The 13792-nt window shown below is 41.6% G+C and overlaps 1 protein-coding gene across 1 annotated transcript in view; it reads right to left on the reverse strand.

Moving 5' to 3' along the window:
* Positions 1-13792, reverse strand: part of GLT1D1 (glycosyltransferase 1 domain containing 1) — a gene marked incomplete at both ends in the record, with an annotated part of 42071 nt that overhangs the window by 7955 nt on the left and 20324 nt on the right. Inside the window, 4 exons of the mRNA XM_082293651.1 lie at positions 2969-3089; positions 3551-3594; positions 7973-8022; positions 9040-9135. Coding sequence (XP_082149777.1) covers positions 2969-3089; positions 3551-3594; positions 7973-8022; positions 9040-9135 — 311 coding nt within the window. The remainder of the gene's footprint in view (positions 1-2968; positions 3090-3550; positions 3595-7972; positions 8023-9039; positions 9136-13792) is intronic.

Here is a 13792-nt window from a genome sequence, read left to right on the forward strand (position 1 = left end):
CCCTCGCTGCAATTTTCCTTTTAAAAACCAAAAATGTGGAAGAATTTCAGGTCTGGCTCCTTCCCAAGCAGACAACTGTCTACTGAAGGGAAGGAGCACCTGGACAGTGACCATGGAGCAGGAGTGTGAGTGGCCTGGGGCAGTTCTGTGCTGCCCTGCAGGTTACACCGGGCTGCAGCACAGCTAAAACGTGTTTCAAGGTATCTTCCTTCACTTCTGGTTTTGAAAGCTACAGAGCTGATGCTTGATTGAAGTCGAGCACCAAGTTTATGTTTAGTTTTCTGTAATTTCCAAACTCTAAAGGGAAAGACATTTGTTCTGTCTCAGATTTGGAGGGCAGTAACTGCTACACAAGAAAATCTTCAGGTCCCCAAACACACAGGTACCAGTGAATTATAGCTACTGAAAGAACAGATGGCCACATACTTGAGATGCAGGGCTGCCTTTATACCACTGGCCTTAAACAAATGGATTGGGCTGTAAATAATTACTGCACAAAGTGGCTTCAAATTTAATTTAGATACTTACTCTATTTTTAAGCAGTAAAAAGAATCATTTGCATTGTTGAAAATATGTATAATTTACTGACCTGGGTTCCAGGAATAATAGCATAAAACAACATTTTAGTCCATTGGCCATCTGTTTTGTTACATTATTTTGACTGCAAATGTGTTTTACTGCTCTTGCAGAAGGATGCAGGGTGTAAATTGAAGCTGTGGGAACGTTACCCAATAAGCACCTCTGCCCAGCAATGCAAGGCTGGTAGAGCAAATACAGGGTTTATTTACTACTTTGTCTTCTGCATTGTCCCTCATTTTCCTCCTTCTACCTATACATCTTTTTGTTGGCTCTTCAATTTTACTGCTTTACAACATCATCTTTATTTTTTTTTTTATCATTTGCTATGGCTTTTATTCCAAACTGCTAGGCCTGTGCTTCACACATTGGCCATGACTGGATTTTACCTTATAGCACAATAGTCTGCCCAACTTCCTTTTCTACATTTTTAGAACTTTTTTAATTGGCTTATTTTTGGTAACAACATAACAGTCTAATGATTTTTACAGCAGGTGGAACATTCCTGAGAGCCCAGAAAAAGTGCTCCAATGAAATGATGCTGGAGTCAAAACCTTGTTTTAGCAGGAATTTAGGGAACACACAAACCTTTCCTGCAGTGGTGCCCTTGCCACCATCACATGCCCAGGAATGTGCAGAATTCTTGAGATCTCAGAGGAGGAGATACATTTTTAATGTTTGCTATAATGTTTGTTTTCTCTTCTTCAAATGCCAAACAGAAAACAGATCAGTTACAGTCAAATCTGGGAGATACCAGAACCAGCTGACAAAGTAATTAGTGATGGCTCCTAGCTCCTTCATACTTTGAGGCAGGTTGCACTAGATGTGATTATCTATTTATCTCATTTATCTATTATATATTTATCTCACTCTAAAATACTGTTTACAGATTCATGACCTTGTTAAATGTTGAACATCAAAGACAATGAGAGTTGCATTTCCAAACTCAAGCCTGCTATTCCCAGCCTAGGAGCAGAAGGTTTTTATGCATAGTTTTGTGCCTTATTATTTAACCAGATCTCAGCAGATGGCCCTTCCTGCTGCTGGCCACCCCAGGAAAGAACTTCACTGTGTTAGACTGGCACTCCCTGAGAGAGAGATGTTCTCAGCAGGTTATTCTATTAGCATGTCCTCAAATCCCAGTGTCCAGGTGACAGCAAACAGACACTCAAATCCCAAACCCTTTGGAGGGGAGTCTACCCCAATTGTCCTGTCAGTCCTGAGCTGCACAACGATTTGCACCAGACCAAGCACGCAGGCACTGCTGTTGCAGATGCTGTGTCTCCTCAGAGCCTTCCTGGTTTGCTTTGCTCCTGTTTCTCACTCCCTGACACTGGAGAAATAAATCAGGTTGATTTTTGGTCAACTGTTCTATGAGTAGCCCTGAGGGGAACAGGAAACTGGTGAGGAGGAGGTGACAGAAACCTAACTTCCACTTCCCTGAGTCAGGGCTCTGTGCATTCCACCCCAGCCACACAGAGTTTGCCTGGCCTGACACAGCACCAAGTTTGGAAATGTCACAGCCTGTAATTGCTGGAGCAGAGCACTGCTGCTGTGGAAGAGCAGCTGCCTCCACCTCTGAGCACTGGCATTTTGGGATGGAAATACACATTTGCTGTCTCACCATCATCTGCCCTTCCTAATTCCTCTAATGCTCACTTAGTTCTTACTCATGAGGACTTTCAGATGTGTGGAAATGCTGGAAGTGCAACTCATTAGAAACAAATGGGAGGTTCATTAATACAAATGATGCAATGTTTCTGAGCTCATGATGAGCCAACATTCAGCACCCACCAAAATAAATGGAGTCACGAAAGGCACTTGCCCAAAGAACTTCCACTATAAGTACACTTACTTTTTTCTGAGAAAGTATTTGATACTAAGCAGTGCCCTACTTTGACAGGTATGAAATAAAACTGGTTATTAATTTTCAACACTGATGGCAAAAGAATTAACTGAGCGTGTCATTCATTCATTAATCATTTCAGAATTAAATAACGAAATACAGCTCTTAGATTGCTTTTTGAAAGGATGTAAAAATAAATGAAAGTCCATTCTAGCAAGATTATAAGGAAGTGGGTGTTGAATCAAGCCTAGTGACAACTCCAGTAAATCAGAATGATTTCTACATCTCAGGTCTGTATTGTTAATTTAGCAGGATTGATAAAATTACATTCTATCCTTTAAAAATAAATAGACAAAGCATAAAAAACGGTCAGTTCAAGGAAAGAAAACCTTAATTGGTAGCACTTGCGAAAAGAAACATTTTAGTTTTGTCTTCACTAGCTTTGAAATACGGACAGCAGATGTTGACCCACATTTCCAGTGGTAAAAGGTGATTTCAGATTCTCTGTAACCTCAGTGAATAACCTCGGCACGAGGATGGAATTACCTCCAGGATGGCAGCAGACATCCCCTCGGAGAGGGAGCTGTTCACCACGGCAAAGCACCTCCTCACAGCAGCGTGCAGCTCCTCCTGAGGCAGCTCCGGTAACAGATGTACCCCAGGGGCCCTGGAAACCAAGAGATCTCCTAAGCCAGCATGAAAGAAATCATGAAAAGACCGACGAGAACTGATGAAATTCTTCCCTGTGAGGCGGGTGAGGCACTGGGACAGCTGCCCAGAGACACTGGGGGTGTTCCATCCCGGGCCAGGTTGCACAGGGCTTGGAGCTGTCCCTGCCCACGGCTACGAGGCTGGAATGGGATGATCCTTGAGCCAACCCAAACCATTCCATGACTCTGAGCAATAAATCTAATTCAGAGTAAATCAGCTGTGATGTAACACAAAACATGAACACACTGGTTATTCTAAAACTTACAGTGTTTGGAATACCCAGTCTGAGAGTAATCCTGACAGATTTGTTACTCACACAGAGCTGTGCATGGACATTCATTTGCATATACACGATTTAAAAAGGGGCAGCCAACTGCTTTCATTCAGCAGATAGAAGGCTTAACATTAATTTCTTACCTTTTAACTTTCTCCTTAACTTCACTTGTAAAAACTGGATCAACCTAGAAAGGAGCACGCACAGAGGTCAGTGGCACCACTTCAGCACTGCAGCTTGTGTTTGAAATACCCAGAGAAGAAAAATAAAGTTTTGCACATTTTTAAACTAAAATATTTTAATGCTGAGCTTTGAAATCATACCACAGATCTGTAACTTGGTGGTTGTCTCAAAGGCCTGGTGTGACAGCTCCTGTGTGAGAGAGGGACAGGGCACTGATGTGCCAAGGGACTGTCCCTCCATGCACGGAGTAAAAATGTGCCTCAGTGACCTCAGGAAGATTCTGGGTGTAAACTGAGACAGTCACACAGGTGCTCTGACAGAAACAGTTGTTTGAAAAGTAATAAACTCAAAATTCAAAACCCCAGTAAAACATGAAGGCATTAAAGTGTTGTCTAAGCTGGCTGATTAACTCCAGTAGGGTTATTTACAAAGCTTAACTCTGTCTGCTGTTTTCATTTAACATGATTAAAAGAAATAAAACAGAACTTGAAAATCCTTAACTAGACATGAAGAACAGAACTCAGCTTTTTTTATTAAGGCTGACTGACTATATTAGATTGATACATGATAGCTTGCAGCATTGTAAGATTGGGAATAACATGAATTTTTATGTATATTAATATTTTGGGTTTGATTGTAGGGTTTTTGTTTTAGATTATGAGATACAAAACACAAAGTGTCTTAGAAAACCCTTTTGGTAAAAAGTCAGGATTTATTTTATAACTATGATTGTATGCTTTGAACACAAAATTTATTACTTTATGAAAACTGGGCTTCATAAATTTAAAGATTGAAGCGAATCACTTGCACTAAGGAAGGAATTCATACTGAATACAAAAAATAAAAGCTTAACTGCTTAAAAAAGTATTTTTGAGATTTCCTACTGAATGTCCCAATTGCTATTTCTGTATAAATATATTTTTAGCTTTTTCCCCAAAATTCCATTTTGATGCTGAGTTCCCCTCATAAGGAACTGCCCTCTGTTTCCATTAAAATCGATGGAGTTCTTGCAAGTGATTTAATGAGCAGTGGGATAAGGTCTCGTGTTCTTGTCCCTTTAGGAGGATCAGAAAAACTCCAGCCTGTGCCTCATAAAATTTGAGAGATGTTAATTCCTATCCCCTCTACTTCAGTGCAAGCCAAGCAGTCGCCATCTGCCTCACAGACAGAACCAGCCTTTGAGCTGTATCCTTCTGCTGGTAAATATTCCAAGAATCCTGGCCTGAACGTGAGAACTCCATTAAAATATTGCTGCCAGGGTGGGCACAGCAGTGACTTAGAGGAGTGATGCTCCTGAGCTGCATTTAGGAACTAGGGGGGCACAGTTGCCTCACCCCAGGCTCAATCCAGCAGGAACTGGACCCAGCAGGAGCTGCTCACTGAGCTGGGAATGCACTCGGATGTGAGTGCTTCCAAAGCTCTGGCAGGGGGCTGAGAACTGAGCACAGGCACCCAAAAACATCCTGCAAACAATGGTGCTTCCACCCAGAATATCTCCATGAGCCACTTCTTGCACAGGTAGCGTTTGCTGCCACTTCTGATGTTGTTACTTCTCAGCACAGAGGCAAATGCACTCATCAGTTCCCTATCATTTGTGTAAGCATCACCCACCCTGGGCACAGCCTTCACAGGGCTGCAAATTTATCAATCTGGCAGAGATCAGAGGAAAGCAGCTCGAGCTGAACAGCTCCTATCACAAGAGAAGAGATGAGACGAGGAAAGGGGCGTGGGCACCCACCAAACAGGTCCAGATGTGCCATTAAGGAAGTTTTACTCTGCTGACAGGAAAAGAAACATCCAAGATGTGTTTGACAGTGCAGGAAGTCACAGATCAAATGCTGCACAGAGATGAAGGGGCCTGTTAAGCACAGAGCCCACCGAGCAAATCTTCTATAAACGCACAATATTAAAATGCTGCCACATAAATATTAACTCAGACTAAAATAATGGTCCAGGAACATCTTTTTTATAGTGCTGAGACTTTAGACTTTGTAGGGGAAAACAAGTCTCAGTACATTAAAAATTCTGTCAGAATATCACCAGAGTACTACAAGTGAAGAGCTTGAGGAATCTGCAAAGATATTCAATATGGAGAGGGTGAATTTGCTCAGGCTCTCAGGTTTCTGAGGTGTTGGCAGCACCACTGTGAAAGGAATCCCCTTTACTCCAGCAGTGGGTGACCCCAGGCTCCAATGTTTATCTGATGGAGCAATGTTCTGTACTGCCAACAAGCAGGGTTAAAAACACAAAATGAGCTCTGAGAAGTTACCCAGCAGCTGAACACAAGTTTTGTGGCCATAACTTTTTTTAAGTTTCATAAGCTCCTATTCTTAGAATAAGGAGCTGCTGAAAATTAGCTGCTGTTCCAAATTTCATTATAGAAATGAACAAAAGGAAAACTGGAAGTGGAGACAAATGCTGAAAATTTTACATAACACAGGCCTCAATCCTGCAACATTACCTCGATTGCACCGTTGGAGACAATCATGCACAGAAAATGCAGGGAATAATATATAATCTTATGGCAGCAAATATATCATCTTATGGAAGTAAAGCAGAAAATAGAGTGTGGCCCTTTGTTCTTTCTTTTCTTAATTAATATAATCTTATTGTACGGGCTTTTAATATTCACAATAAAAATTACATGCTTCATAGACTGTGGCACTGATTTTCTTAAGATTTTTGTAGTTTGAGAAGCACCATGAATAAGAAAAGTGCAGCTAAATACCAATAGAGCTGAGATGTATTTTTTTTCCTTTAGCAATATTTTAGTTCTGTGAGAGAAATATGCTCTAAAATGTTTTAAGGGGGTTCAGCCCTTGATCCAGCCTCTGCACTGCCATGGGGGTATTTCTGGTCTGTAAAGACATTAGCTTGTGAAAAAGTGAAGCAAATGTAAAAAGACGACTAAAATGTTTAAAATCCTCACTGGAGGCAGCAAGTGCATCTTTTGATTCTAAAGCACAGCTTCATTACACCTGCTCTAGATTTGCCTTCCACACCAGTTCACTTCCAAATCATTTTGTGTATTAGCGTGGAAAAAACCCCAGATAAAACAAAAATGTAAAACCAGCTTTTAACAATAAAATCCTATGTCCAAAATTTGCAAAGAATAAAACTGAATGAGAAAATAGAAAAATTGTTCTTATTTTCCTGTTGAGAGTCTGTTTGTTTTTTTAATAAAGCAAATGGCCTGCAAGTTTTCAGGCTCATGTGGAGATGAACCAGAGATGAGACTGATACAGAGGGAACACATTACACAGATGAAACAGGGACGCTTTTAGTCCCCTTCAAGCATCAGGGAGAGTTTGTTTGACATGACACAGCTGCCTCCCCAGACCTTTTCCACTGGTTAAACCAAGGCTTCAGGCTGCCTTTTCAAGCCCTCTGCTGCAGGATCTACATGGAGAACACTGACTTCTTTCTCAAAAGCCGTGCAATGAGTTTTTGTAACTTCAGCATTAAGTTACACAGGCAGCACACAGAAGCAGAAGAATCAGGACAGAGGTACCAACTTTAAGATTATTCTGAAATGGGAATATATAAAAAGCCTCAGCTTATCCCAGGCTTTAGTGCACTGAGATTTTAAATGTACAAGAAAATGGACTGGTTTTCTTTGTCAGCTCAAGCTCTGTCCTCGCTGCCGGGTATCAGACAGAACCTGAACATCATTTTGCACCTGCTGACAACTGTTAATTGTGCACAAATTGAGACTCCCAGAAATGGCATCAAAGTCCAGCTGGAATGGAGCAAAGACCCAATGCTCCATGTGAACAGAAGATGTAAGAACAGGGATAACGAGCATCTGAATCACCTTCACGGCATTAAAAATCCTCATTAGCAATGCCTGTGGAAAAAAGTCCTCCTAGATGGCAACTGCTGCCTTTCAAAATATTTTATAGGCTCATTTCTAAGTTATTCATGTTAAAATAGGCATTTCTAATATTTTATTTGCAAAAGCATGCATTTTTAGTAGTTTGTGGGTGTCTAAAATCCCACAGGTGTAACAACAGTAGCCAAGAGTAGAATCCAAGTATTTTGATAGTTTTCAGAACTTCTGTCTGTAATCAAAGGAAGCAGTAAGTGAAGAGATCTGGGCTCCCTCAGGGTGTCTCCTCCTGCAAAACCCCCTGAGGTGTTTCCCTCTGCAGTGCAGGAACCCTTCTGTTGACAGCACAGCTCTGAACTTTGGAACTCTGGGCACTGAAATCACTTCCACAGTTTAGACCTGTTGGGAACAGCCTTTACAACTTCTAGGTTTGCACCTTCTTATCTCCTTAACAGAAATCCTCTGACCTAGGTTCAGTCTGGAATAGGTCTGTGGTATCTCAGATGCAGGGAAATGGAAGTATTTAGAAATAGAAATTACAACAGCAACTTACTGCAGGTCCAATAATGCCCAGGTGAACACTGGGGTCCTTTCTGTGCCAATCTGAAACAGAAGAGGAACAACTTTTTTATTAATAAAAATTATTAATTTTTTAATCAATGTAAATAGCTCCAGGACTGAAGAATTAGACAAATATTGTATTGCTACTTGAAAGACTGAATGTGCACCATACTCCATGCTCAGCCCTCACATTACTCCTCAGAATTCAAATATTAGCATATCTGAAAGTAAGTATTTAGCCTTTCTACTTCATGCAATCTCTTATGACTCAAGGGTTATTTAACTAAGCTCAGATATTAATTTTGAATCACTCCAGAGAACAGTACTCTGTATAATGCAGCAACTCTGGCCACTAAGCCAAAGTTGCTTGAATTTCTTCCAGTGTAAAGGAACGTGTGGAAGTAACTGCAACCATGACAATGATCACTCAGTTATTTGCACAAGAGAAATCTGCTGCTCTGTGAATGCCAGAATATAACAGCATAGTTCACTGCAAACTGCATTTGCTACTCAGCACCACAAGGTTTAAAGGGTTATAAAAGTAAGTTGAATAGTGCAGGTTAAATTTCCAGCCCAGAATACTTGAACCTTTTACAGACACAAACAGAACCTGACAAAATATTCCCTTTCGTGACTATGAGGAAACTTCAGCCTAGTCTGAGCACTGAGCCAGAAAAATGGGTGGTAAAATTTGTTTGTAACTTCAATGGCATTAATTAGCACACATGCAAATCAATGTAACAGCCACGGGACAGCAAGATAAGAAAGTGATTTTGAAGTAGGTGATCTTTCCTTTTGTCTTCCATCAATATTGCATGTAACAGCAAAACAGTTTTCTCAGCAAGGAAATCCATCAAATATTGCTTTGATTTTAATGCTCTGTTATTCCCAGCAGGATGGAAAAGACATGGCACAGAAATAATGTGTTGAACAGATCAATGGTTACATAAGAATTTCTTTTTTCAAATGCAAATATACAAGGACATTTCCTGCAATGAATAAAACAGCTCATGCCAAACCTATAAACATTCACAGAATATTCAAATAGACACTACTTACCTGAGAAAACTTCTACTAAATACAGAGGGTCTTTGACTCTGCGAAGCCCACATATCAAAAGAAACAGATGGAAACGGTCTGTGTTTGCAGGAATGGCTGTAACAAATTATTGTGAAAATAATTAATGCATCTAAAAAAGCTGAACACTCCAAATTGTTCCACGAATGAGCACATACAGTGGTAAAAGCAGTAAAAAGGTGGATTATGAAAAATGGTCATTATTCCCTCTGTTTTCTGCTCTTGCATCAATCGTCAGATTGAGGACTTACATCATTTTATAGGGCACAGGAGTTTATTTCCAGAGGCACTGAATGTGCAGGACTTGGAGAAAAATCTGGTGGCTGGTGGTGTTCTTAGACAGCAGAACCCAGCTCTGACTGCCCCTGCAGCTGAACAATTCTGGGTGGTTCTCAATGTTTTTACCCCTAAAAAGAATAACTTTGCATCCATATAATAACTCCCCACCTATTTCCTAAGTGTAGGTCTTAGAGCTCTTGATCTGACACTTTTTGTAGTTCAAGATCAGGAAATGCCCCATAGTTCTCAATCTCTGTATGCCAGCACTGCTACAGGATAGTTAACCAGAAATTAAATTATTGCAAAGCATTTATTTCACACTTATTGCTACAATGCAGATGAAAAATAACTTGGGGGAAAAACCTCAACATGGAGCTTTTAACATTGAAAACCTTTTGCAGATACACAGCAACAACTCATGAAAGTAATTGTCTAGGCTTTATGGGGAAAGGAAGATCTGATGCAGGATACTGCAGTTTCCCCTGGGTCTGTGGCAGGATGAGTAATTCAGAACACTGGACAGGGTCACCATGTGATGAACTTTGCTAAAATGTGTTTAGGATAAAACAACATGAGTCAAAAATTGCTGAATGAACACAAATAACAACGTGATTCAATAAACACTAGAGGGGTTGAAGGGCTCATATTTGATTTTCTGCACTGGACAAATCAGTTTGGTGTCCTTCAGTTCAGCCCCTTATGGAGCTCATGGGTGACAAGGATTACCTAAAACCAGGCAGCTCTGCTTGGGGGACATCGTGGGTCCCACAGCAAGGCTCTGTTTGCATGGTCACAAATCTATTGCTTTTAAAATTAAAATCCAGTTCAGGAGCATTTAAATTCTCCCTGTCATAGGGCTCATTACTGAGTCTGCTTCATTCAACTTAAAACAACTTGAGTTGTCAGAAGTGGCTGCAGCAGACATGGTAAATAACATTTTACTGGTTATTGGACCAAGAAATAATTTGTAGTTTATAATACACAAACATTTGGATTGGAAAAGCCAATCTTCTGGTGCAGTGGGCCATTAATACTGTTTGCTCTCAGACATGCAGCAGTGGTTTCAGTTTATGACAAACTCCCACAAAACAAACTACTAAAAAGTGTTACCAAAATTCAGACTGCCCTGTAGCTATCCACAAGGCACAAATATCCATTTTAAACTGTGGGTTCCACTCACTGATGTTGAGCTCTGGCTATTTGGAAACAAACCTTGGAGTTAGTGCTGGCAGCTCAGTCACACGGGAGTGAGAAACCAGGTTTTCCTGGTCTCACATGGAGACTACAGAATTATTGCACTCTTGAAATTACTGCTCTTTTTTATGTCTTACCAGCTTTTTGTTTCTATCTTACAGCTTGCAGTCTTTTAATTTTATTAGACAGGGATTTAAAGCCCTAATAGACCAGTTCTGTGCTGTCCTGACTGCCATTCTGCTCCCTGTATGAACACCTGAACCCGAAAGAGAAAGAGAAAACTGGCCCCACAGGCATTCAGGCTTTTCCATCCAGTTCCTGTGCCATTCAAAGGTACTTGTCCCAAGAATCTCACCAATTACACTCCAATTGTTCCACCAGTGGAACGACCTAAAATAACATTTATCAGTGAAAATAGCTCACTCAACTGAGCTCTCATTTTGAAAAGCCATTCCCATCTCTCCCAGCAGACTCCCCCTCACGCTGATTTGCAAAGCCCTGCTTGTCTATCAGGATGCTTCACTTACTTTTCTCTGAAACAGCAGCTCTGGGGACACGGGGCTACAGACTGGGTCCTACATGGCCTTTCTAAAACTTGTCATAAAGGGCCACTCAAACAGGATTTGCCTCTGCCATTCAGTGTAATGAAGTGAGAATCTGCTGTAGTTTTATTTTGTTGTCTCCTGTAGATCTCAGCCATCACCTAATTCATTTTTACAGGCAGACTTTCCCCACTCAATCCACTTAGAGGCACAGAAACCATTCCTCTGAGACTGCACTGCCACTGTTTGTAGTGCTGGGAGTTTCTGGGAGTTTACTCATTCTCTGCCTACTTGAGTTCAAACTTCAGCAGCACTTGTGTGACTTGTTCACTTTCTGCCCATGCACTGAAATGCTGAAATTCGCACATGGAGCTGCCTGCAGCAGGGATTTCCCACCTGTTGCTTTTTCCAGCCTTGCTGGCAGCCCTGCTGGGAAAAACCCAACCCACAAACAGCCACGTGTGCACGAAAGCAATCATTTCAGCATGCTCTGTCCTCTGAACTGCTGAGAAGAGCACACGAAGAGCTCAGTGCAAGGGCTGCCTTTACCTGCCACAGCCACCAGCTGGCTGAAAACTACCCTTTGAAAGAAGATCTTTTTTCTGTTTCCTTCAGCTTAAACAAGACTTTCAGCATGTGAATTTTTGCTATCATCCTGCCTTTTGCAGATGTAGTAAGATAGTACCACCTTGTGTGGCTCTGAAATGGAAACACGTCAATATGGCACAACCAAGTGATTTTCTCTTTTAGTACATTCCCTGTGCCTCTATCTTGTTTGAATGACAGGCAAACACCCAAATAACAAAAAAATGCTTGAGTCTCTTTCTCCCCATTTCTGTTAGTGATACAAAAGCAAAGATTTCCAACAGCACACTGTGCTTCATTATCTCTTCCCTCATGTATCTTCCTGTTTGCTTGACAAAGAAACACAAAATAGAAAGATTTGTCCATAAACCCTGGCAATTAAAAAAAAAAAAAAAAAGGGTTCCTTGGTACATGTTTCCAGCCATCCTTCAAGAATCACTCTACACTAAATGCAAGTAAAGCCCTGTAATTAACATCTCTGTCAGCATCATAAATAATTGTTTCAAGTCAGTCAGAGATGCTGCTCTAAACAAGCGCTGTCAGGATTTGTCTGTGGCTGTGGTCTGCTTTGTTCCATTGGCTTTCCCTATAAAAACCAGTTGCACTCTGGTCACAGCAGGTCTCCAGCCTGCTCAGCAGGTCCCCTGTTCAGCAAGATGTGGGAGGTCAAGGCAAGAACAGGGATGAAGAGGAGTGTGAAATGTCATTCCTCTCCTCTGCTGTCCCAGGGTGTCACCCAGAGCAGGGGATGGGCACAAATGAGCTGCAGGGGAGCCATGGCCAAGCTTAGGGCTGACGTGCAACTCCACAGCCAGGCACATCCTGCTCAGTGAGGAGCAGAGCTGGTGTTATGCTCTAAAAAACTCTTATTTCAGAGTGGAGCTGCACAGTCAGAAGGGCACCCAACTGCTGTGCCAGTGGGTGAGCTGGCAGCACTGGAACCTGGCACAGAATGTATTGGCTGGTGGGTGAAATGTAATTAATGCTCAGGATTGGTGCTCTCCTGCTGGCTGATTCTGAGTCACAGCACAGCCCAGAGAAAGTTGTCAGACCTTGGCTTATCCACCCAGACTTGCCCATTCTCCTGCAGTGGGTTTAGTAACTGCTCGACATGAAGCAGCAGCACTGTGTTTAACTTCTGATAAACTGCCCTGGGGCCTTCAGGTGCAAGGCAGAATGAGAGCATGGAGAATATTAAACGTGGAAAACAGGAGAGTATTTCATAACGCAGCTGTGCTTGTCACACCAACTATGTCACTGTTAGCACAGAAACCCAAAGTCATGGAATCATTCAGGGAGGAAAAGCCCTCAAAGTTCACCAAGGCCAACCATAAACCCAGCACTGCCAAGGCCACCACTCACCTGTGTCCCCAAGGGCCACATCAACACGTCTCTCAAATCCCTCCTGGGGATTTGCCCTGGGCAGTTGAGCCAGTGCTTGACACCCCTTTTGGTGAAGAAGTTTTCCCTAATCTCCAATCTAATCCTCACCTGGCACAATTTGAGGCCATTTCCTCGTGCCCTATAGCTCGTTACTGGGGAGAACAGGATTATTCCACACTTGGGCCATTATAAACATCTGCACTTCGATGCCACCACAGCAAAACGTGAACACAGACAGCAAACACAAAGCCTAAGTAATTTCTGAAGCTTCAGTAAGGACATTGTTTTTCTAAGAAAGACAGGAATAACTGTTATCTAAAGAGATTTTGAAAGTGTAGATTCATTTAACTCCATCCCTCTAGGTACTATCAAGAAAAAAAATGCAGCAGTCATAGATGCACAATAAAAATAAATGTATTACTGCAAATCTTTAATCTTACTGAGAGCTGCAGGCCTCGAAGTGAATGAGTGATACCAAGCATTAGCTTGCTGAGAGGTAAAGAAGATTTAAAAATTAATTTTCCAACCCCTGATTTCAAGTTCACTGTTGTGTTCTACAGACTTTTAGAGAACAACTCCAAGTCCCCATCAGTTGGGCTTACTCATCCATTTTTGGTTTTGTTCAGAAAAAAAAAATCTCAGCCATGATGAGATGGTGAGGGGATATAACCTTATTTTCTTTTCTGGTCACTTTGAACCACAGCAGGTCTTTTATTCCTCTTGAAAATATTTCATTTATCCATCTCCTGAGC

The sequence above is a fragment of the Coloeus monedula genome (genome assembly GCF_965178545.1).
Source record: "Coloeus monedula genome assembly, chromosome: 18".
NCBI lineage: Eukaryota > Metazoa > Chordata > Aves > Passeriformes > Corvidae > Coloeus > Coloeus monedula.